Consider the following 27,978-nt stretch of genomic DNA (forward strand, 5'->3'; position numbering starts at 1 on the left):
TACTCCAGGATCGCATTTAAAGATACCATGTATCGAACTCTGTTACTATGTATGACATAGAAAATACTGATGTTAAAAGGTAGCTCCAATACCAAAATAAAGTAGCAATTTAATGTTTAACCCTTCCTACCCCTAAACTCAAAGGCAACAACAATGAAATTTCAAGGAATTTGGGGGTCAAAGCAATGAAATTAAGGAAGAATATGACACTTAGAAGATACAATAACAAAAATTCACCTGGCATCAAGTCCTCATACAAAAGATTTACAAATATTCAATGAATGATCACTGCCTCATCAAGAAATAGAAATTAAAAACTGCAGTTGGACAAGTAGTAGATGATAAGATGAATGTGACAATTATTATTAGAATCATCTTCATCCAATCTGGAGGGAAATATGAGTGACAATTTGACTATTAAGAATTATAAACACATGAGAATTCAGAAACTAATATTAGCCAAAATAAGCTTTTTTGGAGTTTTTTTAAGTCGAAGTTTTGACAGGGCACAATCTCAATTATTGCCTCTTAACTGTTATTATAATAGTACTAAGTCTGCCAACATAATACTTACTTGAAAAAAATAATAAAGCAACAAGAACTTGATGCAAGTAAAACATTCTTACACAGAAATTAATAACCTAGGACAGAAAATACAGGTTCCTGAATTCTCAGTCAACCAATAGAAGAAATGTTTAGTTCCCCACCTACTCAACACAACAACCACGACAAAGCTAAGAAATTTCCAGAGTATAAAATGATGCTCTATCCTCTCATAACAAGCAAAAAGTAATATCAAAATATGATCCATTTGCCTTTTTTCTACAGCATGACAATAATGCCTGAATGGAATGTTGAAGCTTAGGTTCACCATAGTTATATTAAAAAAGCAAACTTGGGCAAGCCCCAGGGTCTCATGACAACATTTCACTTATTCTAAGTCTCTGTGGACATATGTCCACAGGTCACCTGCAAAGACCCCATACACTATTGTAAGTGGAAAGCTAAACAAAGTGGCTCCAACAGAAATACAAATAAATGGATTAAAAACTGGCTATCTAACCGTATAGAGAGAGAAATCGTAATTGGTAGTCCGTCTAGTTGGGGAGAGGTTTCCAGTAGGGTCCCATAAGGGTCGATATTGGGTCCCACTTTGTTTAATATCTTTATAAAAAATCTGGAAGACAAAGTAGAGAACGTGCTAATTAAGTCGATTGATGCCACTAGATTAGGATTGGTGGTTAAAGTAAATTGGATATAGATAAATGCAACTGGTCTTTAGAAAGCATAAGAAAAGACCAGTGCTAACAGAGAATAGAAATTCTAATTAGTATTTTTAAATGTTTTATTAAAAAAAAAATCTAATTTCAAGCACTAGAAGTAAATAGACTGAACTAATTTTAGTGGCTTTGCATGAAAAGATTAGGCACCCTGGATAAGGAAAACACCAAGACTCACAATATCCATGAATACAGAATACCCTTAAAAAGAGATGTCTTTGGTGCAACTTAATGTGGAAAACTGGTGGTGGTGGGTCTGTCTATACAATAATAATATTAAAGGCATTTAAGATATAGAAGAATCAAGACGGTGAAAAGGCAGGAATAACTAAATTCTTAAATATACATACAATTAGTAGTAGAGAGAAAAACAAGGAAACAGCATAAAGCATAAAAGGACAGAGAGCTGAAAACTTGAAGGCATAAGTGAGAACAATGGGTCAAACCCAAAGCAAATTTTATAAGGAAAAACACACATACACACACATAGAAGAATGCAAGGGGAAATAGAAAGGACTCTCCTAACACTAGGATAGAGATATGTATATTTTTAACTACCCCAGAGAACACTTGAGAAAAATATTCAGTAGGTATCCTGTTTTTCTGAAGCATATTTTAAAAACCTTGGTATTTTCCACTTTAATTTGTAACAACTGAGGAAGTGACACTTGTTTTTAGCCAATGACTTAAGAGCTTGGCTGCAAATGAAAAGGTCAGCAGTTCCAATCCACCAGGAGCTCTCTGGAAACACTACGGGGCTCTTTTACTCTGTCCTATTTTTTTTATCAGGTTGCTATAGGGTCTTTTTGAATCGGAATAGACTGAACAGCAATGAGTTTGGTTTTCTTTAGTTTACAGGGTCTCTATAAGTCTGAATCAGCTTGGTGACAAAGTTTTTTTTTTTGGTATAGGCAAGCAGTTTTTTTTTTTTTTTTTCAGGTGAGGTGAACTGAGCTGAATATATATGGGTTAACGTGGAATCAAGGAGCCCTGGTGGTGCAGTGGTTAAGTGCTGTACTGCTAACCAAAAGGATGGCAGTTTAAACCGACCAGCTGTACTCCCTGGGAGAAAGATGTGGCAATCTGCTTTCATAAAGATGTATAGCCTTGGAAACCATGTGGTTTCACTCTGTCTTATAAGGTGGCTATGAATCAGAATCAACTTGACAATTTTTTTTTTTTTTTTGTAGGAGGTGAGGGGGCTAATATAGAATCAGAGTTTTTAGGTTCTTTTCTCTCTCTCTCTCTCTTTTTTTTTTTTTTTTTTTGGTTTGTTTTTGTTGTTTTTACAGTGGAATGTACCCTGGATAAAGATAGGAAAACCCAGATCAAGTCTCAAAAATTTTGTTAACTTTGCTACACATCTTGGCTATTTCATTTTTTTTTTAAGAGTCTTAGTTTCTGCTTCAGTTAAATTACTGGACAAGAAATGCTTTAACAGCTATAAATTCCCTCCTTAAAATAAAAATTTATGGGAAATTAATACAGAAAAGAGATTTGAAAAATATGGAAGTATGCTGTTGAAGCAACACTGGGCTCCCACTTGGACAAGCCTCCCATTTTCATCCCTTTCTGACCTCAGGACAGAGCACAGTTTAAAAATCACTACAGGCGATAACACACACTGCTTCCATCTCTAGGAAACTGTCAAATGGAAGTGAAAAATTCAGTCCTTCTCCTAGGAACTGACTTTTCCAGGGTAACCAACAATATGTGCCCAATCTTTGAAAGAAAAGACTTTAAAATTACAATCGAAAAGAAGGGCCAATTTTGATAAGAAATAGAGTGGCATTGTTTGTGATGCTGACAAAAAAAAAAAAGTTCAGTCAGAAAACAATGTGACTCTCCTTTAGCCTTTCATGCTGGGTTAAAAAAGAAACCATGGGAGACTAGAATGTTAGATGGCCACGGTCACCATTTTATTTTATTCTAATCAAGATGGCGGCAGGTATTCTGGTCTAACAAATAACAAAGTTTGAAATAGCTCGTTTGCTATCTATTTGATAGCTAATACCTGATGAAACATGATTTCTTTGCTCTGACCTTAAAGCATCTGATGTGAAGTATTCCTGTCTAGATAGCACTTTTTCCTAGGGATGGGATTGCATCTTACATGCTTAAGCATGTAAAACACAAGCAAGCATCACAAATCGTTCTGGACACTTCGATTTTTTTCTAAAGTAGCAATGCCTACCACTTGCAATATTTTACATTGTTTGCAACAATATTTACTACTTTCTCAGCGCTTACCATGAATGGGAGAGGATTCTGCCCTCTTTATACAATATCACAAATAATCTTCATAACACCCTTATGACAGAGGAATTAAACCCATTTTACAGATGAGGAAACTGAAGGGCCAGAAAAGCTGAATCACTTCTCTACTGTCACACAGTTATTAAGTAAGTGAGAGGGAAAATAAAGCCTAATTGACTCAAACATATTTGTTCAGAACCACTGTGGTAAATCATAACTCCTGATGTCTTGATTGTTATATATGCTGATTAAAGAAAATGAAGAAACTATTTTTGCTAAAGAGTTTCAAGAATAGGACAAGCATCTTATTTATTGGGGCCTCAGTTTCTTATGTTTGAAATCAGGGGGCTGGACTAGAGCAGAGTTTGTCAACCTCAGCACTACTGACATTTTGAGCTAAAATTACACTGTTATGGGTACAGGACATTTAGCAGCATCCCTGATCTCTACCTACTAAAAAAAAAATAAATAAATAAAAAAGATGCCAGTAATACCCCCTCCTCAGTTTTGACAAGTATGTCTTTAGACGTTGCTGAATGTTTCCTGGGGGCAAAATTGCCTCCTGTTTCAGAACTACTGAGCTAGAAGAGTTTCAGGTATCTTCTTTCATCTCTAACGTTCTATGATCTGATTTGTGGGTCCAACTTCAGCCCCCTATGGGATACCTGCCCAGTGAAACTTTCTCTACCTTTACCTCAGCCCATTGAGTTTAGAACTATCTGAAGCTTTTTAGGTTCAGTTGGTTATAAAGCCTCCACTGCTCTGAGTCTTAAGTTTATCATTTAAATGCAAATTGGTATGAAAAGCAAGGTAGACGACAGTGAAAAAGAGATCAGATGTTATCTTACTGAGTTAGCCTTGCATTAGGCAATTGATTGACTCATTTTAAATTGCAGTCCTATGAGATAGTTTTATTTATTTATTCATTTTATCTTCTTGACTACCAACCAACCAACCAACCAACCCAGTGCTCTTGAGTCGATTCCGACTCCTAGTGACCCTATAGGACAGAGTAGAACTGTCCCATAGGGTTTCCAAGGAGCACCTGGCAGATTTGAACTGCCGGCCCTTTGGTTAGCAGCTGTAGCACTTAACTACTATGCCACCAGGGTTTCCTCTGCTTGACTAGGGCCAAGGAAGCTCTATGAAGCAGTTCTACTCTGTAACACATGAGGTTGCCATGAGTTGGAATTGACTCAACTGCAACAGGTTTTTTTTTTTTTTTTTTTTTGGTATTAGATTTTGGACTGTTCTTTAATCAAAGGCACTTCTTTTTTTCATGAGATATTTGTCATGATTCAAATTTTCGGGATGGTCTTTGAAAGCCAGTAAACCATGAAAAAGTCTTGGAAATTGTCAATTTCTCTGCAATGCCCAAGGTTTCACTTTTTGGAACCTGTCAGTGGATTCCAACCTACCGTTATTGCTCTCTTAGGTTGTCAGATGAACAGTGCATTTCAAACTCATGTTACAGTTTTCCTCATATAGTAGTTTTCATCCCGAAAATTTGAATTATGACAAATATCTCATGAGAAAGAGGTGCCTTTGATTAGAGAATAGTTCAAAATCGAATACCACAAAAAGAACCCAACAAAAAAACCTGCTGCTGTTGAGTCGATTCCAACTCATGGCAATCTCATGTGTTACAGAGTAGAACTGCTTCATAGAGCTTCCTTGGCTGTAATCTTTAGGGAAGCAGATTGCCAGGCCTTTCTTCTGTGGCACTGGTGGGTGTGTTCAAACTGCCAACCTTTAGGTTAGTAATCAAGCACAAACCATTTGTGACATCCAGGGGCCTTGTTTAGAAAACAATCTGAAATCTAATACCAGATCTATGAACATATGGAGAACAGTAATGAGTTGGAAGCTGCCATAGAACTTTCTCTAAATAAAACCCAGTGGTAGAGAATACTTATGGTGTGGTATCCTTGGAATAAATTGAAGTTAGAAATATTAACATTCTAATGAAATATTCAATTAATCTTATGGTTAATAGCTGCAGACAGTTTAAAAGTACTACTGTTTTTCTTAGCCCTATCACTATGAATTAATTATCAAATCTAACATTACACACTGGTTTATAAACACTATTTAATAGGGCAGATACTAAAATAAGACATTATTTTTTTGTTTATTTTTGATGGTCTATGTGAATTTGACTACATAAAAATACATATACAAATATGTATATGTAGAAAGTTCTATAATAGCTATGCCCTCTCTTGGAAGTAAACAGGGCTCATTGGGACTGTGCTCAAAGGCTCAAAGCAATGGTTCTCAGCCTTGGCTTCAGATTAAAATAATCTGAGGAAAAATGTGGAACAAAATTTCAAATTCTCCAGAAATCTAGACTTTCTGGAGTCATTGAGGCTGGATGAACCCCTGAAACTATTGCCCTGAGATAATCTTTAAACCTTAAACCATAAACCAAAAATACTACCCAAAGCCTTCTTTAAATCAAACAATAGTCTGGCATTAAAGAATGTCTGCCTTGCGTATAGTGCTGTCTCAAAGAACTGCTCATACGGGATCAAACTGAGAACAGCAACTCGAAAGGTTAGGTAGGAAGCTTGGAAGGCAGTGAATTTACGCTAATGGGGGAGGAACAATTTGGAAAAGGAGGGTGGGAATGGTCGCACAAGTTGTACAACTTGAATGTAATCAATGTCACTGAATTGTTCGTTAGAAACTATTGAATTGGTGTATGTTTTGCTGTGTATATTTTCAACAACCAAAAAATAATCTAGGTAAACTTTAAAAAGTTATGATGTATAGGCATACCTCAGGACAATTACATTAGAACTTTTGGCAAAGGACTTGGGCTTTAGTAATTTTTAATGATCTCCAGATCATTCCAATGGGCACCCCAGGTTGAGAACTATTGCCTTAAAGACTCAACAACATTTATACTGTATTGGACTTGTTCTTTGACTATTCCTGGCTTAAGCTATTCAGTGACCTGGTACAGCCAAGTGCTTCATTGATTTCAAGTGGTATAAACCCAAAACCCGTTGCCATCCAGTCGATTCCCACTCACGGTGGCCCTACAGGACGGGGTAGGACTGCCCCATAGAGTTTCCATGGAGTGCTGGTTGGATTTGAACTGCTGACCTTTTGGTTGCAGCAGTAGTTCTTAACTACTACACCACCAGGGTTTCCAAGTGGTACAAGTGCAAGGTATTAAGTAATAACGTGTTGCTAGAGGAAAAAATTATTACTTTTTCTCCTTCACTTTTCTTTCTGTCCTTCTAATTACTCCAAGAATAAAGCCTTACTGTCAAGTCTTTAATACCTCTTTAATACTTGCTGATCTCTCTTTTTATCAAAGAAAAGGAAGACCTCAGGCCAAGAGCTCTCACAGGACAATAGTGTAAACTAGAATTGAATAACATCATTTTGTTTTAACTTATTTATATTTATGGTAACCCTCCAGTATTTTGGAAAGTAAGACTGGCTGGAGTAATAGGAAATCTCCTTTTTAAATAAATTTAAATAAAGTACATGTAAAGAAATATAAAGTAAATAATGATACACATTATACTCATCTGTGGAAAAAATCGTGAAGGTGGTTCTTAGGTGAGTAAGGTTTGAGCAACCCTACTGTTAATGGTGAAGAATATTGAATATACCATGGATTGCCAGAAGAACAAATAAATTTGTCTTGGAAGAACTACAACCAGAATGCTGCTTAGAAGCCAGGATGTTGAGACTTCGTTTCACATACTTTGGACATGTTATCAGGAGGGTCTAGTTCCTGAAGAAGGACATTATGCCTAGTAGAGGGTTATTGAAAAAGAGGAAGACCCTCAACAAGATGGACTGACACAGTGGCTGCAACAATGGGCTCAAACATAGTAATGATTGTGGGGATGGACTGGGTAGTATTTGGTTCTGTTGTACATAGGGTCACTATGAGTAAGAACCAACTAGACAGCACCTAGCAACAACAACCCAACTGTTAATGGAAAGGGCATCACAATGTTGGATCAGAAACTTGGGCCCTGAATCTGCCTCTATCACTAATTATCTGTGTGATTTTGGGAAAATTACTCATTTTCTTTCCCAGACCTCAGTTTCCTCATTTGTTAAATCAGGCTCTTAGCATATTTTGCTAGCATCCTTCTATGAATTAAGAAGCAAGGAAGGTTTGCCCTCTGTATTTACCTTGCTGACATCCAGGCGCATCTTCTCACTGCTGACGCTAGCAGCCTTCTCAGCTGCTTTCTTTTGGCATTGTGGTCCCCTTCCAAAGAAGATGTAGTTAACAAGAGCATATTCCAGAAGGGCCAAGAAAACAAAGACAAAGCACCCCATTAGGTACATGTCAATGGCCTTCACATAGGGGATTTTAGGGAGAGTTTCTCGGAGATGGGTGTTGATCGTGGTCATTGTCAAGACAGTTGTGATTCCTGAAAAAAAATAAAGGTTAAAGTAATAACATTCTCATTTTTTGATACTTTCATAATTGCGAAGCCCACCCCCCCCCCAAAAAAAAACTTCGCTGCTGAGTGGATTCTGACTCATAGCAACCCTATAGGACAGAGTAGGACTGCCCCGTAGGCTTTCCAGGAAGCTGCTAGTGGGTTTGAATTGGCTACCTTTCGATTAGCAGACAAGCTCTTAACCCCTGTGCCACCCAGGCTCCCCATAGTTGCTAGAAAGGTAAATTATATTCATTCACAAATTATTTATTTGGTGCCTATTATATACTGAGCACTGTGATATGCCTTGGAAATACGCATAAATCCTTAATTTACTGTCAACATTAGTGTAAAAAAAATTTTTTTTCTTTAACTATATTTATATTCAATGAAGGATTAGAAATATGAATTAAATGCTATGGTAGACATGCATGTAGGGTGAGAGCTGAGGATACAGGGGAGTTCAGCCTTGTGGTATACTGGAGAAGACAATGAGGGAATGGGCACTTCTGAGCTCAGTCCTGAAGAATGAGTTACCCAGACAACCAAGGCCTGGAAGACCAAAGTGCTGGTAGAGCTGAGGACATTGCTGGAGAGAACTTTTTATATAAAGGCTGGCTTTGAGGGGTGACAGTACACAATCCATTAAAGAAATCTTAAGAAAGTCAGTGTGAGTACATACATCATAGGACATGAAGGAAGAAGGGTGAGGAGCGTGGAGACTTAAGTATGGGCTGCATCATCATAGACAGTAACATATACGGAGTGTAAAAGGGAGCTCGGATTTAAATTTAAGACAATCTGAAGTCACTAACTCCAAGCCAGAAGGCATGTGTCAAATTTGGGACAATCATTTTGCTAGTAGTGTGGAGGATGGAGGAGAAGCATACAAGACTGGAATAAAGAACACCAGTCAAGAGGCTTTCAGAATAATCCAAGTAAGCGAGGAGGGGGAAGGAAATTAAAATAATAGCAATACAGATGATACAGAATTATGGTGGTAAACATTTGGAATTGAGGTGGAAGGTAACAGAGAAGCCTTCATGAGTCTGGATTGAGTAACTAGGCATCCAATGCTGAAATAGATAATACAGAAGTTGGATAATACAGGTTTTTGATGGGAAACACCACACTGGATCAGGCTATAATTGTTCGTCCAGCCGATTGGGCATCTCCAGCAGTGGAGAGCAGTTTCTCTCACAGGTGTATTTGGAGGGGCAGACAGAGATATGCTGAGCAAAAATGTTGGGAGTCAAGAGTCTTAAACATGATGAGATACAGCTCCGAGCAAAACAGTGATGTGAAACCAGACAAAGCTCAGAGGTCAGACAGATCACACAGATAAGAGTCACATTTGAACTGGGATCAGCCTGCCTCAGACTCCTGTGTTCTTAAACACTACCCAATGTCACACCTGAGAAGTTGCTTCCTTTCTATGATATTCTGGGATAGTTTTCTGATTTAATTTTTCTACTCTGACAAAACCATAATTTTTGTTTTGTTTTGATATATGCCCATGCGATAGCTATAGAAAAAATACATTTGAACATTTGATTCCAAGCATAGTCAGAAAAATACGGGTCTTGGTTTAGATCTAGTAGTCTTAACAGTTCTTATATCTTCCATACATTTGTTATTTGGAACACTTTCCTATTTCATTTTTCTCTTCATTATTTCAACTACAAATTATTCTGCACCACTTGTATATAATAAAAGCGACAGTGATGATTTTACTATTTATCTAAATCCCACCTTAAGGTATCTCTGATCCTAGTAATAAATTGTTTACATAAAAAGGCATTTACAATTTTTCTTTTACAAAATCAATAAATTGTTTCTTATTTCTATATAAAAAAAACAAACTACAAAACAAAACAAAAACCCCAGCTGCCATCAAGCCGATTCCTACTGATAGAGACCCTATAGGAAGAATAGAACTGTCCCATAAGGGTTTCCAAGTAACGGCTGGTGGATTCTAACTGTCAACCTTTTGGTTAGCAACCAAGTGCTTAACCACTGAGAAACCAGGCCCCATTATTTCTATAATAGACATAAAACAGACAATGGATTTTAACTTTGGAAAAATGAGACATTTAGCAAATTTCATTCATTTATTTATTTAGCAAATGCTTGCAGAGCGCTATTCACTGTGCAAGACACTAGGGAAAAATGGAAGCAGAACTTGACATGGGCCCTTCTCTGATGGATCTTTCAGTATTGTGGGGAAAAGTGACAGTGTTCAAATAACCACATAAATATAAATTATAATTGTGGTTGGTCTACAAAGGGGAGCTCTATGGAAATGTAGTAGGACATATTACAGGGGGCTTGACTCAGTCTGAAAAGTAATTACTTTTCCTCCTTCCACCCTTCAACTACCACAATCTAATTTCAACACAGCAGCCAAAGCGATGTTGTTAAAACCCAAATTGAATCATGTCACTTCTTTGCTCAGTGGCTCTCTATTTCACTCAGAATGAAAGTTCCATGGTCGGTGAATCACTTATGATCTTTTAGTTGCCTCTCCCCAATGTTATCGTTACCACTTCCTCCTGCACTCCCTGGCCTTCTTGCTGACATGTTTGGCATACTCCTGCCTCACACATTTGTGGCACCCTGAAATATCCTCACCCAGGTATCTACATGAGTTGCTCCCTCATCTTCTTCAAGTCTTTGTTCCAATGACAACTTCTGAATGAGCTCTACTCTGGGTATTTTAAACTGGATGCCCTGGCAAGCCCAGTCCTCCTTACTTTGCTTCATTTCCTTCTATAAACTTAACATATTATGTAATTTGCATAGCTATTATGTAAATTTATTGTCCATCTTCTACTAAGACATAAGCTCCAGAAAGGCACTACTGTATCTCCAGTGCCCAGTCTATCTGACACATTATCAGTATTCAACAATGATTTATGAATGAATAAATAAACAACCTAAGAAAGTAATGATAGAGTTGGGAACTCACGGTAGAAGAGTTAACAATACAACATTTTAAAAGGGAATAGTCATAACTCAAAATAGTAAAGATTTTATAAAAGGTCATAGGTTTACTACAGCTGGAACTAATAACATAAAAATGTTCAAGAAATAGAGTTTATTCTCTTCTTTTATCCTCCTCCTCTGGCTTTATAACACAAAATCAGGCATAAGATAAGCAGTACCATGGGCATTTCTCCAACATGATTACTTTCTTGTCTCCTGCCCTCTGCTATGCTACTCCGAGATGCTAATAAGACTTTCGAATTCTTCCTGCTTATCCATTAGCTACACACCACATTTCCATGTTTCTTGCTCAGAAAAAAATGAGGATAAAAAGATGTCAGGAGCTCTTCTCAGGTAAAGAAGCACAGATACAAATTAATTGGACAATTATGCAAGCAATATTACGTGAACTATGCTTCAATGAAAATATCAAACTGATGGGACTAATTTCATTACCAATAGCTATACAGTTAACTAATTTTGACATGAAAGAATTTTAATTCGTGTTTAATTGATTTAATGCTGAATCAGATCACCTGAAGACTCACAGCCAAACTCTTGTAATGTGTGTGGCCTGGCCTTTTTCTAGCATTACAAATTCCAGGGATAAGGAAAACACACATACACATGTGGTCACACACAGACAAACTCTATAAGCAGTTGTAAAATGGCCTACCTAATGCCACTCTTGCAGCTGAAGCATCATAACTAATCCAGAAGGAGACCCAGGAGAGGATGGTGATCAGGATGGAAGGCATGTATGTCTGCAGGATAAAGTAACCGATGTTTCTCCTAAGCTTAAAGCTGAGAGACAACCTGGGATAGGAACCTAGAAAGACAGTTTTAGAACATCATCAATATTTATAAGATATCTTTCTTTAAACAACCTCATACAGTGTGTTTATCTTCCCTAAATTAAATTTTAGCTTTTGGTGAAGGACGCTTTTCTTTCTTCTGCAAAAGTAGCCTGAGAACACAGGGTTTTTCATTATCACGAGTTGCTCAGTATTGAATATATATCCTGTGCTTGTCCATAATCAAAAGAACCCCAGCTCTTACCTACCTAGCATCATATAACTGGATTAAGGATAGATGTTTGCTGCAATTGTGGATAACAAGACGCTTTGGGACAGTCTCTTGTTCATCCCCTGGACTGTTGACCTCAGTGAGTTCATCCTGTGAGTTTTGTTATATACAGAATAAGGCTGCATGCTGTCACCATAATAAAAGAAAGCCCTTCACAAGCCACAGGATGGATTTTAAATATGGAATCAATGTCAAGACTTAGGGTGGTACAGGAACCCCCTGAAATTTTGTGTAGGTTTTTGTGGGTACAGATTTTTAAAATAATTACATCACTTTAATCAGAGTGCCAAAGGGATCCCTAACCCACCAAAAGGTGGAGAATCCCTGTTCTTGAACAATATTTGTGGGAGATATAACTAAAAAATCAGCTTCCCTAAAGTAAGGTTCTTTGGTTGTGGGAACCTGGGGTATTAGATAGGAGAAGACATTCTCACTAATTGAAAGGAATCCTTGTTCAGCCAATGGGACCAAACCAAGTGCCTTTATGTTAAAGTAACAATGTTTTAAGTAGGAACTCTTTTCAATAGGGCCTTAGGGGTTTGGAAGACCTGAGAGTTTGGAAAATTTTTGTTGTTGTCATTTTCTTTAAAGCTACTTCTTTAGATGCTACTTTGAATTCTTATTGAGTCACACAGCTCTTGGTTCACATAGTACACAGGGACACAAACTGGTTGACTCCTTTGCAGTAGGATAATTCAAAATCCACAGTTACAGTTTTAGCTATTTCTGTGCCTGGGGGATTTATTTCAATAAGAAAAACACAAAGAAGCCTATTCCTGTGTGCTTATTATCTTTTTTCTTAAATAAATGTTTAGTAAATTATTATAACTTTCTGGACTTTTTTGTTAAGAAAAATACATAAAAACTGTGCTGATGAAACCAAGGCTGACAATTCAAAATCTCAATACTGAAAGGGTAAAGATGGTGGAAACATCAGAATGATCTTAACATCTGGAAGGGGTTTTAGTTCCAAAACAGAAGGTAAACCTGCTTAAAGAAATCCCTATCCTTTGAGGAAAATGCAAAATGCCACCACCCAACCATTTTTAGGTAATTCCATTGTGATCAGACTTGGGCAGACTACCGCTTGCCTATCTCCAGTACGTTTCAGAGGATTACGATCAATTCTATGGAATGCGTAAAGTTGGGGGAAGCAGGATTCCAGCTTTTTTCGATGCCTTCAATCTTGGCCTTTATAACTTCAGAATTTACCTTTATCTGACCTCAAAGACAGTCCAAACACATGGCAAGTTGGGAGAAGTGGACTGGAACAGAAGGTGCCGTATTCACCCCTCCCTACCAGAAAGGCTCCAGGTGGGCCCTCTAATCTAGGCCTTCATTTCTCTTTCTGTATCCTGTCTCTAACAATTAGTCCCCTCTCTGCTGAATGAGAGACACATAGCTGACCTAGCAGCTTTGCTGTGGTTGCCTTCTGGAAAATAATTGGATAGGTTCAGAACTGAGGCTGCAGGTTTGATGGGGAACTGAGGGTTTTGGGCAGATCTAAGTCATCTAGAGTCACCGTCATTCCCTGGTACCCAGGGAAGTAACCTCTCTTGACCCAATACAAAGAAGACTTTTCTCCCTTAACCCTCTTCCCTGATACAAACCTGTGGAAAAAACAACCTTCTTGGTGATGAGTTTGTAATCTACGATAGAGAACTGTGGAAGTTCAATCTTTGTCACTCCGGTTACTGCATTATCATCCCCACGCCAGTAAAACTCAATGTCATCAGTTGTGTATCCATCTGTAAAAGAAAACATACACAAACACACAGATAGACAAAACAAAACAGAAAGAGTTCTTATTTAGAAGATGAACATTATAAATAATAAAAGCTGCAGCTTACTGAGAGACAGTTATGTGTTAGGTACCATACTAAGCACTTAAGGTCTGTTACTGCATCTGCTCCTCACAACACATCTATGGGGGAGGTATTATTAGGCTCACATAAAGCAACCAAGGCTTAATGAGATTAACATCTTGCCTCAAGTCTCAAAACTAGAAAGTTTCTAGGGCATATTTGGGACTTGGAACTAGGTTTATCTGGTTACAAATCTTCTTCTCTTAAAAATCTCATAACCCTGGACTGTACTCTAAAAAAGATAAAAGAAGAGAAAAATCTTTCACATTATCAGCATAAAACTGAAAGCTATAAAACTTCCCCCAATAAAATATTCAAATTATATGCTTAGATTTCAAGTCAAAAGAGAAGTGATTATAAAGAACCAAAGTCATCATTTTTTAATATATATTCATATATGTGATCTTCTACTTTGATTTTGCAGAAGACCTAAGTAAAAAATATACAACTCAACAATATGAATTCCAATAGCTTCTTCAAGTAGTAAGTATAAATGTGTAGCATATAATATAAATTCACAGTGCCTTTAGGAGACATGATCCTACTCATTCATTATTATTTATTGAGGACGTATCATGCTCATCATTGCACAATAGCTAGGGAGAGGATTCTGAATAATAAAGATATGTTCCCTGTTGTAATGACACTTTCAATCCATGGAGCAGAGCAGAACTTTAACAAACAGGCATACATACACTCCTAAGTAGTAAGCACACACATAATTGCAATGAATAACCATACAATGGATTGCAAACAGTGCCATAAAAGAAAGCATGTAATGAAATCCAGTATATATTAATATTTTACAAACTCACCATCTCCCTTTCCACCCCCCAAACAAAAACCCCAAAGCAAAAAGTATTACATTACATATGTGTATCACATTTATCTCTTCAAAGAACTTTTGCCTCTGGATAGTTGAATCTTTACAAGTCCAGGAGGCAGAGAGAACAGATATTGCTCCCTCAATTTAAAATTAACAAAGCAAATGAAAAGACTGCCTAGACTCTTTGACATATAACTACATAGTGTGAGACCAAGGACTAGAATGCCAGTCCTTTGACTTTAGCTCCACATTGTTTTCAATAAACCACATTTCCTCCAAAGAGAGGGAGTGAAATCCCCAAGAAAGACGGGAACAGATGATTTTCTCAGAGCAGGATTCCCTCAGTTTGAAAATCTACATTAACCATAGTACAGCTCAGACAATGATTTGACTTTTCTAGAAATCTGCAGCCCTGTTTATTCATAAAACAAGAGCAGCCATCTTTATCTGATGCAGAAATACAGTTTTTTCGCAAAGTTGCTGAGTATTTGACCATCTGGTAACATATCTATTGGCTTTGGGTGATAGCCAATGACTTTAAAAAGGCTTGTTTATTTGCAAACACCATAAACTGTATTGGAATAAAAATTATGGAGATTTAATTGACTACACATCATTTTAGCTGTATGATCTAATTTAGATTTCATTGCTTTGGCATAACGAGTCTTTCCTCACATAAAGCCTTGATTTAAAGTAAATTTTAGGTATTAAGGGAATGGTACAGAAAGAAAATTCCCAGAAAAGAGCTCCTCATCATCATTAGTATTCTTGAATCCTAATAAGTGAGGTGTCCCAAAGGATATCTGTCCTTTTTTCATAGTTTCAGCTTTTTTCACAGCCATGGGAACCCTCAGCCCAGGACTTCATCTCGAATGTAATTTCTCTTCTCATTGGTTCTTTATACACACCTTTCGGTTATGAAATAGTTTGGAGGCAATAATAATCCCACCTTTAAAAAAAGTTTAAAATAATGAAAGAAGGGCAGTAGCTCCTAGAATCAAACTAGATAGAAATGCACTGTAAAATTGACTTTGTGGTATACAAATATGAACAAACAGTATTTAAGAAACAAGAAGGTAACTGCTCTCCAGGTAAGCTATTTTAACAAAGGTTTTCCTTGGATTTTCCAAGATTCAAAATAATATGTAGTTTATTCTAAAATAGCAACTGGTATTTATTGAGTTAGTCAAAATTACGCAGTTATGATGTATTATGTGTTAGACACTTTTTTAGGAGATCCCTTTATATAGAAAGTAAAAGTCTTAAAACCCAGGACCATAAGGTCCCTGGGTGGTATAAATGGTTTACACTTGGCTGGAAACCAAAAGGTTGGCAGTTAGAACCCACCCAAAAGCACAGTGGAAGAAAAGTCCTGGGGATCTGCTTTTCATAAAGATTGCAGCCAAGAAAACTCTGTGGGGCAGTTTTACTCTATTATACATGGGGTCAGTGTAAGTCAGAATCGACCCAAAGATACAAGATGACAAGAATCCATTTGAGATTTTTATTCAGCAAGTCAGGGATAGAGAGGGCTTGGGGATTTGAATATTTTTAATAAGCATCCCAGATAATTCCATTGTAGGTAGCACAGGAAAACAGCAAGAACCATTTGCCTAACAGATGAAGGAGAAGACGATGACGATAGTAAGTGAAATAACTGTATTTATTGAGTGTTGCCACTGATTTTACTAGGAACTCTACTAAGCAGTTTCATTATCTTATTTAATTTTCACAATGATCCTTTTATAGATGAGCAGTTTTTATATACCCAACAAACCCAGTGCCGTTGAGTCGATTCCGACTCATAGCGACCCTATAGGACAGAGTAGAACTGCCCCATAGAGTTTCCAAGGAGCGCCTGGCAGACATTATATTAAGTATTGAGCACCTATGCTGAAAGTTATTTATTTCTATCTTCGTTTCATGGTTGAGAAAATCAAGGCTCAAAGAAACTAAATGACTTGCGAAAGATCACACATCTGGTAAGTGGTTGAGTAAAGGTCTGATGTCACATCTATGTCACTGACCCCAAAACAAGCTTTTCTGCTGCACCCTACCCCTTTGTTATTGTTGAGTGTATTTCCGCTCCTCCAGCTTCCTTTCTTATTTTTCTTTCTCGGTATTTACCGACTTTTGTTCGTCACTACAAATCTTATATAACAGAAGCTCTCTGTAGGCAGTGGCATGTGAATATCTATGGTATTTCAGTAAGATTGTATAGAAGATTCCTAACAGTTGTTTAGTAGAAAGAAACACGATTTTTAAAGTATTTTTTTACTCTTTTAAGCAATTTTTAAAAATTGTGATAAATATATAATGTAACAAAACATTTACCATTTCAACATTCCTTACAATCAAGTGACATTAATCATATTTAACATGTTGTTCAACTGTCATCATTATCCATTTCTGTACTTTTTCATCACTTTTAACAGAGGCTCAGTGATGTCTTTTAATCAGTGAGTCCCCCTTTTCCCCTCCCTCCTTTTTGCCCCTGGTAGCCGCTTACACTATATTTCATATAAGTGGGATCATACAGTATTTATTCTTTTGAGACTGACTTATTTCATTCAGCATGTTTTTAAGGTTCATTCAAGTTGTAGCATGTATCAAGGCTACATTCTCTTTAGGAGTGACAAATATTCCACTGTAAGTATGAACCAAATTATATTTATCTATTCATTTGTTAATGGACACTTAGGCTGTATTTTCCTTTTAACTATTGTGAATACTGCTGCAATGAATATTGGTGTACAAGTGTCTGTTTGCTTTCCTAGGCAGAAATATTATTTTACTTTAATCAAAATGCCAGATGTTTGGCACAGTGCTTGTTAGACATTACTTGATAAAGAATAGGCACTTGGCAGATATTGTTGGATTAATAAGTATTTAATACACATGTGAATTTGAACTGATGGTTTTTTATCCAGATACTTGGCACTGTGAAGGCAGTCATCGTGTTTACAACTCTGTCTTTTGCACCTTACATGGTGCCTGACACATAGTTAAAATCAAATAAATACTTACAGCATGAATAAACAAACAGCTGATGATAATGGAGTTCTAAACAGTAATCCAATGTTCTTCCTCATATATTTATTTCTGTGTATTACTTGAGGAAGTTACCTAACCACTCTTTGTCCTCCATTTCATCATCTGTAAATTGGAATAATAATAATAACTATTTCACAGAGTTTTCATGCAGAAGAAATGCATTAGGACTCGTAAAATGCTTAGAAAAGTACAGACAGGTAATGCTCAAAATGTTAAAACTTAATGAAAAACATATTTAGCTATATACCCTTTTCTTGCTATTTCATGAACACATATAAGCATTTGCGCAATGAGAACCTAAGCTGTTTAATAGCACTTATAGTACTCTCAAGAGTATTTGGATATTGATAATAAAATATCTGAAGGTTATTTTGATGTCTAAGATTTTGTATTACAACACAACAGAGCAGCATATTATATATGCTTCTTGGCTGTTGCTGGTTTTAAAAAACCCAGGCTTCTTTCCTTCATTTGGGTTAACCAAGTAGAGAATGTGGCAAAGGCAGAGTAAATGTATGCTCTTGCATCATCGATTTCTGAAGATGAAAGACCAACAATCCATGACAGTGCAAGGGTGTTCAAGTTTAAAAGCCTGCTCAATATACTGTGTAGCATTAGCTTAAGCAGACCTAGTTTTTTCCTTTTCTTTGAATCTTCTCTAGAGAAATATTTAGAGTCTCTCAAAGTGATTAAAAAATGAAAGAAAACTTATGCAAATATACATGACCTGACTTTTAGAGTTTTCATAATAATAACAGGAGTGAAAAGTAATTAGATTTCTTTTCAAAGATATCAGAAGGTGGAGATGCACTGAACCTCTTCGTTAGTGTTCTGCAAATTAAATTCATGTTTTTATATTTTATTAAGGGGATTCCAGAAGCTGAGTCATTAAATTAGTGTGTATTATTATCATTAAAAACATAACCCACGTAATAAATTCAGATGGCCTATGAATAAACCAAAGTGCATATTTATTAGAGTTTACCTGGAGAAATCAAAACTATACAAGCCTCTCATTACAGAGGATAAATACGTAATTCAATAAAATAACAAGTATAAAATATGTGAATGATATATATGGTCTTTCTCAAATACGGGAAAAAAAATGTATACCATGTAAGATGTAAGGAGCAGAAATACCATTTTGAAAACACACACATAATAATTGAACACGCTCTCACACTGTGACATTATCTTATTATATGGAATTTTAAAAAGTTCTCCCCCCCCCTTTTAAATGTCAGTCTAGACACTTATTTTGTTATCTATTGTCATGGATTGAATCATGTTCCCCCAAAATACGCGTCAACTTGTCTAGGCCATGATTCCCAGTATTGTGACTGTCCACCATTTTTGTCATCTGATGTGATTTTCCTATGTGTTGTAAATCCTACATCTATGATGTTAATAAGGCAGGATTAGAGGCAGTTATGTTAATAACGCAGGACTCAATCTACAAGATAAGGTTGTGTCTTAAATCAATCTCTTTTGAGATACAAAAGAGAGAAGCAAGCAGAGAGACAGTCTCATATCACCTAGAAAGAAGCCCTGAGAACAGAGTGACTCTTTTGGACCCAGGGTTCCTGTGCTGAGAAGTTCCTAGATTAGGGGAAGATTGATGATAAGGACCTTCCTTCAGAACTGACAGAGAGAGAAAGCCTTCCGAGGGAGCTGGCACCCTGAATTTGGACTTCTAGGCTCCTAAATTGTGAGAGAGTAAATTTCTGTTTGTGGAAGGCATCTACTTGTGGTATTTCTGTTCTAGTAGCACCAAATAGTTAAGACATCTACTAAGTAAATATTTCATTTTAGAAGTATTTACTGTAAAAAAAAATCATGAACTTGTACCAGCATATTAAAGAGTAGGGGGCTGGTAAGAATATTTAGAAGAGTTGAATTATCAATGCCACGGTTTTTTTCTAGTGAGAAATTAAACTGACTTATATACCTTTCTCATCACTTATTTAAACTTTGTTCATTAACTGGATTTTGTAAATGTTCTAGGGTAATTATTTATTTTGTGTCTCCCGTTGTATCTAACATTGCAGTTGCTTTAAGCGGTTAATTTCAGACATCCTGTTGAAATGGGAATGTGTATCCAGAAAAGATAAGATGATGTTAAAATTATCAGTAATGTCACTATCAACATTATAACCCCAGCTATCATAATTAGAGCCCTTACTAAATACCAAGAATTCTCTAAGGCATGTTCTCATTTAAATGCCATGATCAATTTCTGAGGCAGATATCAATACTTCTGTTTTGCATGCTGGGAAACTGAGGTGACCCAAAGGTCATATTAGAATAAGTTGCAGAGCTGAGTTTGGAATTTACATCTTCCCATCTCTACAATCCCAATATTCTCTGCTGATCAAAATGACTGATTTACCGTGGAATGCTATCCATTCTAGAACCATTCTTAGCTTCCAGGACTGGGATATAGCATATTCAGCCAACCTCTGTATTTCAAATTAGCAGTTCACCCTTGCCTTCTGTATCACCATTGCCACTTTGACTACACACAACCTGAATTTTACCCTTCAGTGGAAAACCAAAAAAAATCAAACCCATTGCCATCAAGTTGATTCTGACTCATAGTGACCCTATAGGACAGAGAAGACCTGCCCCAAAGGGTTTCCAAGGAGTGCTGGTGGATTCGGACTGCTGACCTTTTGCTTAGCAGCTATTGCTTGCTGTAGCTCTCAGCCACTGTGCCACCAAGGTTCTGCAAGAAATTCACTGTGTCATAGTGGCTCATTCAAGAAGCATTTAAGATACTCCAAAAGCACCAGCCCTGATACATCCTTATCAGTCATGTCCAGGTGGAACCATAACGAAGTCTAAGAACTATTTGGGTTTTGTCCGATCCAGATGGTGAATATGTGTGACAGAGTTAAACTGATCACAATGACTGAGAATTATAGGTCAGCTTTATCTGGATAGTTTACACCATCATGGGTGGTTTAAAATTTTTAAGAAATGTCTTGTCTTAAATTTTCTGCCCTTTATGCTTCTATAACAGCACTTTCCAAACTTTTTGAATTGGACACCAGACTGTAGAAATAACAACAACAATAATAATATGTACCCCCATATTCCAAAAATGAACGCATTGCCATCGATTCTGACTCACAGCGACCCTATAGCGACCCTGTAGAATAGAGTAGAACTGCCCCATAGTGTTTCCAAGGAGCACCACTACACCACAGGGTTTCCACTCCCCCATATTAGTATTTAAAGTTTTGTGCGGTGACTACTATCGGTCTATAAGTAATTATTAGTTAATTTCTTTCATTTAGATGAGAAAATATAAATGGAAGTATTCATATTTATTTACTGCACCTGAATGATAATTTTTTGCAGCCCTCGATAGTGTGCATATATCCAGTTTTATGCCTACTTTCCAAAGACATGTTTCCCAAAGTGTGTTCTGAGAAACACTAATTCTGTGATGTGTTTCATGGAAAAGGGTTCCAAAATCAATATCTTTGAGAAACACAGCACATTTTGGCCCCTTACCAAGTCACATTTAACACAGTCATGACTAAGGAATCCTACAATAAAGAATCCCTTTAATTTTACTTATCCCTAGCATTTCTCAAACTTATTGGATCAGATAAACTATTCTTTTTTAGGATATAAAAAATACCCACCAGGTGTGATTTTAGAGAAACCATACACAGATCTCTTTAGTTATGTTCCCCAGAAAGCTAGTTAAGTACCTGAGAAGGCCTACAGTTCCTCAAAACCATGTCTTGCCTTTTCAATGGATCAAACATTTGCAATAACACAGAGATCAAATTGCCTTTTAATGGAGCAAAGAAGACAAACATTTCGGGGAAGCAGCATGACTGCATGTTCAGCAAGAGGGCACACATCCTTCTCAGGACTAACTTGAGTGACTGTAATTGGAAGTCTATCAGTCCACAATTAGAATGGCCTCAACTCCACGCAGGGCCTTGTATGCTGTGCGAAACTGCAGAGCTGAATACCGTCAACTCCAATTAATGTCACGGGGATTTCTCAGGATGGAAAGAGGGACATGTACTTCTCAGCCACGATTCTTTAAATTCAGCACTGGAAACATTCCAAAGTCACTTTGAGTGATTGCTCTGACTCCTTAATTGTATTTTATTCTTCACTCTGCTCTTTAGATGGACTGCTAGACACAAATGCTCTGCTGTGAAATAATGTCTAGGCCTCAAGCAGCTCAAGATAATCAGCTCAGGGCTTGATTACCTGATGGTATCTTAGTAAGGACACCATCAAGTGATGTCCCAGGCAGCGTTCATTCCACATCAAAGATAACCTATTTGTATGTGTGTGTGTGTGTGTGTGAAATTATCATTTTTTTTTAATTCAAATCTTACACTACAAGAGAATAGGAACTCTATCATTATCAAGTAAAATTTCTGATTGTGTGCTTTAAAGGTCATTGTTTCCATTTGGATTTCCATGCCAGACTCAGTATTTGTTGTCGGAATCGACTTGATGGCAGTGGGAGTGGGTTTGTAGAGGAGCAGAGTGATCTGGTGGCTGTTTCTACAAGTTAAGTTCCATTCTTGAGTTATGGGATCTGAAGCAATTACATAGTAATAATGATAATAGTAATAATATTCTTCAACAACAATAATGGCAGCTACCGCTCAGAGCCTTGATATGTGGAGGGAGTCCCTGGGTGGTGCAAGTGGTTGAAAGTTCTAGTCTACCCTGATGTGACTTTGAAGAAAGGCTTGGCCATTGACTTCCAAAAACTCAGCCACTGAAAACCCTCTGGAGCACAGTTCTACTCTGACATTCATGGGATGCCATGAGACAGAATCAACTTGAAAGCAATATACATATATTTTTTTCTTTTTAATGCGTGGGGTACTGCCTTATGCTTTTCATAGGGTTCTGTGTCTACAGGAAAACTAGACTGGGTATGGTTACCAGGATTCTTTTCCCTCCACCCAACTTCGTTTTGTTCATATGCATGGGCCCTAAATCTTAAAGTAATATGGAAGAGGCAGAGAGCCTTTGGCTAAAAGAATAGGCTAGTGATTCTCAAATTTAATGCACACAGAAATCACCTGGAAAACTTGTTAAAATGCAGACTCCGATTTAGTAGGTGAGGCTTGAGATTCTGCATTTCTAATAAACTCTCAGGTGATGCTGACATTGTTTGTCCATGGGTCATCCTCTGTATAGCAAGGGATTAATGAGATCTTATTGAGTGAAAGTTATTTACCATGTCACAGAAGTCAGGCAAAGGGATGTCTTTTTTCGAGCCTGATCTAGAGAAGGAAACTTGAACAAAGGTTTTATAAGCTCCAAAATTAAAATATCTTCTCCTAGTTTTGCCTCTCTTATGAAGGACAAGGGGTGAGGCTTATAATGCTGTCTCTATCCAGGGTCTGTTTCCTTTAATAGTCTCTAACCTACAATCACCAATAGATGGTAACAGCAGAGAACAGGGAGATGGGGCTAGGTCCAAAAGCTTTCTGCAAATGAGTATTCCTGCAGTTTTATGTATTTAGCCTCCTTTGGGCTACAAATGCTTCAATTTAACTTCAGATCTCTGCACCTTTCAGGTATTTAATTTGTCAATAGACTAATCTAGCCTTTTAGATTTTCCCTTCCTCCAGTCCGGAAACCCCGGTGGCGTAGTGGTTAAATGCTATGGCTGCTAACCAAAGCGTCGGCAGTTCGAATCCACCAGGTGCTTCTTGGAAACTCTGTGGGGCAGTTCTACTCTGTGAAAACTCATATTCGCTATGAGTCGGAATCCACTCAACGGCACTGGGGTTGGGGTCCAGTCCACGTTAAACATGGTGCTATTATTACTGTGTTTAGAAACAGGTTTGATGATGCCATTTCCATGCTTTAAAAAACCAAATGACAAAAACAACAACAAAAAAAACCTCCTTCATGGTCTTCCCAGGTGACCCAGAATTAAATGTAAATTACTCAGTCATGCATTCAAAACCTTTATCATTTTGCTTCTACATATCTTGCCTCCTCATCTTCTATTGCACTTGTTCTTCTTACCAATCTCCTATCTTCTACCAACTTATGGTGACCCTGTTTATAACTGAACAAAACACTGCCTTGTCCTGCACCATCCTCACAATTGTTGCTATGCTTGAGCCCATCGTTGTGGCCACTGTGTCAATCCATGTCATTGAGGGTCTTCCTTTCGTTCAATGACCTTCTACTTTACTAAGCGTAATGTCTTCCTCCAGGGACTGGTCCTCCTGATAACATGTCCAAAGAATGTGACACACAGTCTTGCTAACCTGCCTTCTAAGGAGCATTCTGGTTGTACTTTTTCCAACACAAATCTGTTTGTTCTTCTGAAATTTCATTCAATATTTTGTGCTAACACCATAATTCACCTATTGTTGTTGTTGTTGTTAGGTGCCGTCAAGGCAGTTCTGACTCATAGTGACCCTATGCAAAACAGAACGAAACACTGCCTGGTCCTGCGCCATCCTTATAATCGTTGTTATGCTTGAGCTCATTGTTGCAGCCACTGTGTCAAGCCACCTCGTTGAGGGTCTTCCTCTTTTCCGCTGATCCTGTACTCTGCCAAGCATGATGTCCTTCTCCAGGGACTGATCCCTCCGGACAACATGTCCAAAGTATGTAAGACGCAGTCTCCCCATCCTTGCCTCTAAGGAGCATTCTGGCCGCACTTCTTCCAAGACAGATTTGTTTGTTCTGTTGGCAGTCCATGGTATATTCAATATTCTTCACCAACACCACAATTCAAAGGCATCAACTCTTCTTCAGTTTTCCTTATTCATTGTCCAGCTTTCACATGCATATGATGTGATTGAAAATACCATGGCTTGGGTCAGGCACACCTTAGTCTTCAGGGTGACATCTTTGCTCTTCAACACTTTGAAGAGGTCCTTTGCAGCAGATTTACCCAAGGCAATGCGTCTTTTGATTTCTTGACTGCTGCTTCCATGGGTGTTGATTGTGGATACAAGTAAAATGAAAGTCTTAACAACTTCAATCTTTTCTCTGTTTATCATGATGTTGCTCATTGGTCCAGTTGTGAGGATTTTTGTTTTCTTTATGTTGAGGTGCAATCCATACTGAAGGCTGTGGTCTTTGATCTTCAATAGTAAGTGCTTCAAGTCCTCTTCACTTCTAGCAAGCAAGGTTGTGTCATCTGCATAACGCAGGTTGTTATGAGTCTTCCTCCAATCCTGATGCCCCATTCTTCTTCATATAGTCCAGCTTCTCGTATTATTTGTTCAGCATATAGATTAAATAGGTATGGTGAAAGAATACAACCTTGACGCACACCTTTCCTGACTTGAAACCAATCAATATCCCCTTGTTCTGTCCGAACAACTGCCTCTTGATCTATGTAAAGGTTCCTCATGAGCACAAGTGTTCTGGAATTCCCATTCATCGCAGTGTTATCCATAGTTTTTTATGATCCACACAGTCGAATGCCTTTGCACAGTCAATAAAACACAGGTAAACATCCTTCTGGTATTCTCTGCTTTCAGCCAGGATCCATCTGACATCAGCAATGATATCCCTGGTTCCACCCCCCACGTGTCTGTCAGTTTGTCATACTGTGGGGGCTTGTGTGTTGCTGTGATGCTGGAAACTATGCCACTGGTATTCAGATACCAGCAGGCTCACCCATGGAGGACAGGTTTCAGCTGGGCTTCCAGACTAAGACGGACTAGGAAGAAGGACAGTCTACTTCTGAAAAGCATTAGCCAGTGAAAACCTTATGCATAGCAGTGGAACACTGTCTGATACAGTGCTGGAAGATGACCCCCCCAGGTTGGAAGGCACTCAAAAGATGACTGGGGAAGAGTTGCCTCCTCAAAGTAGAGTCAACCTTAATGACATGGGTGGAGTAAAGCTTTTGGGACCTTCATTTGCTGATGTGGCATGACACAAAATGAAAAGAAACAGCTGCAAACATCCATTAATAATTGGAACCTGGAATGTACGAAGTATGAATCTAGGAAAATTGGAAATCGTCAAAAATGAAATGGAATGCACAAACATTGATACCCTAGGCATTAGTGAGCTGAAATGGACTGGTACTGGCCATTTTGAATTGGACAATCACATAGTCTACTACGCTGGAAATGACAACTCGAAGAGGAGTGGTGTTGCATTCATTGTCAGAAAGAACATTTCAAGATCTATCCTGAAGTACAACACTGTCAGTGATAGGATAATATCCATACGCCTACAAGGAAGACCAGTTAATACAACTATTCAAATTTATGCACCAACCACTAGGGCCAAATGTGAAGAAATAGAAGATTTTTCTGTTTCTGCTGCAGTCTGAAATTGATCAAATATGCAATCAAGATGCATTGATAATTACTGGCAATTGGAATGCAAAAGTTGGAAACAAAGAAGGATCAGTAGTTGGAAAATATGGCCTTGGTGATAGAAACAATGCCGAAGATCGAATGATAGAATTTTGCAAGACCAACGACTTCTTCATTGCAAATACCTTCTTTCACCAACATAAACGCCAACTTTGCACATGGACCTCGCCAGATGGAACACACAGAAATCAAATTGACTACATCTGTGGAAAGAGACTATGGAAATGCTCAATACCATCAGTCAGAACAAGGCCAGGGGCCGACTGTGGAACAGACCATCAGTTGCTCACATGCAAGTTCAAGCTGAAACTGAAGAAAAATCAGAGCAAGTCCATGAAAGCCAAAATATGACCTTGAGTATATCCCACCTGAATTTAGAGACCATCTCAAGAATAGATTTGACGCATTGAACACTAATGACTGAAGACCAGACGAGTTGTGGGATGACATCAAGGACATCATCCATGAAGAACACAAGAGGTCACTGAAAAGACAGGAAAGAATGAAAACACCAAGATGGATGTCAAAGGAGACTCTGAAACTTGCTCTTGAGTATTGAGCAGCTAAAGCAAACGGAAGAATCCATGAAGTAAAAGAACTGAACAGAAGATTTCAAACGGCCTCTTGAGAAGGCAAAGTATTATAACCACATGTGCAAAGGGCTGGAGATGGAAAACCAAAAGGGAAGAACACGCTTGGCGTTTCTCAAGCTGAAAGAACTGAAGAGAAAATTCAAGCCTAGAGTTGCAACAGTGAAGGATTCCATGGGGAAAATATTAAACGATGCAGGAAGCATCAAAAGAAGATAGAAGAAATACACAGAGTCATTATATCAAAAAGAATTTGTCAATATTCAACCATTTCAAGAGGTGACATATGATCAGGAACCAGTGGTACTGAAGGAAGAAGTCCAAGCTGCTCTGAAGGCATGGGCGAAAAACAAGGCTCCAGGAATTGATGGAATATCAATTGAGATGTTTCAACAAACAGATGCAGCACTGGAGGTGCTCACTCATCTATGCCAAGAAATTTGGAAGACAGCTTCCTGGCCAACTGACTGGAAGAGATCCATATTTATGCCTATTCCCAAGAAAGGTAATCCAACCGAATGTGGAAATTATAGAACAATATCATTAACATCGCATGCAAGCAAAATTTTGGTGAAGATCATTAAAAAACGGCTGCAGTAGTACATTGACAGGAAACTGCCAGAAATTCAGGCTGGTTTCAGAAGAGGAAAATTCACGTATACTATTCATTAATTCTCAAACATAACCCCTCTTTTCCCTTTGACCTCCAGACCTTGGTTCAAGTTATTTTGTCTACTTGAAATTAATTTCTTTCCTACATCAAATTCTTACACACTCAAAGAGCCCATCTCAAATGCCACCTTTCCCCACACACTATCTCATTTTTCCTCAGTGGGGATTCTCTCCCTCCCGCCCTCCCCCCGATGTTCCCGTAGCTCTCTCTGCTTGAACCTGTATTACTATAGTTCTCACCGTTAGTCCTGCATTACCAGTCTTAGCCACTACAGTGTCCTTCTGGAGGATGTGGAATCATGTCTGATCCTGCTCTGTAGCTGTTTTCCTCCTTAACAAAGTTCTTATATCTCAGGGTGGCACTCAGAGAAGCTTGCAGAATTGAACTGTCAACAAGCTAACCCTTTGCTAACAGCTCATCAGGAGTCCCTTCCTGACAGCTTAGTGATCAGCAGGTGCCATTCACTGAATTGTAAGACGTTAGGATTGCAAGAATGAGCATCATAAGAGGTTTGGGATGTAGAATTCTCATGCACTAGCCTCAGAGTCCTTAAAAGAAAGGCACCACCTCAGAGTCCCTAAT

General features: G+C 37.9%; 1 protein-coding gene across 2 annotated transcripts in view; it reads right to left on the reverse strand.

The window, feature by feature from the left end:
• GABRB2 (gamma-aminobutyric acid type A receptor subunit beta2) overlaps window positions 1-27,978 on the reverse strand; it is a 297,656-nt gene that overhangs the window by 61,742 nt on the left and 207,936 nt on the right. Inside the window, exons 6-9 of one of the 2 annotated variants that reach the window (XM_064279025.1) lie at window positions 13,639-13,776; window positions 11,619-11,771; window positions 7,701-7,945; window positions 1,064-1,177 (exon numbers count right to left, since the gene is read on the reverse strand). In XM_064279025.1, coding sequence (XP_064135095.1) covers window positions 1,064-1,177; window positions 7,701-7,945; window positions 11,619-11,771; window positions 13,639-13,776 — 650 coding nt within the window. The remainder of the gene's footprint in view (window positions 1-1,063; window positions 1,178-7,700; window positions 7,946-11,618; window positions 11,772-13,638; window positions 13,777-27,978) is intronic. The other variant, XM_003404636.4, reaches the window with a different exon arrangement.

This window comes from Loxodonta africana, chromosome 2 (genome assembly GCF_030014295.1).
Source record: "Loxodonta africana isolate mLoxAfr1 chromosome 2, mLoxAfr1.hap2, whole genome shotgun sequence".
Classification (NCBI taxonomy): domain Eukaryota; kingdom Metazoa; phylum Chordata; class Mammalia; order Proboscidea; family Elephantidae; genus Loxodonta; species Loxodonta africana.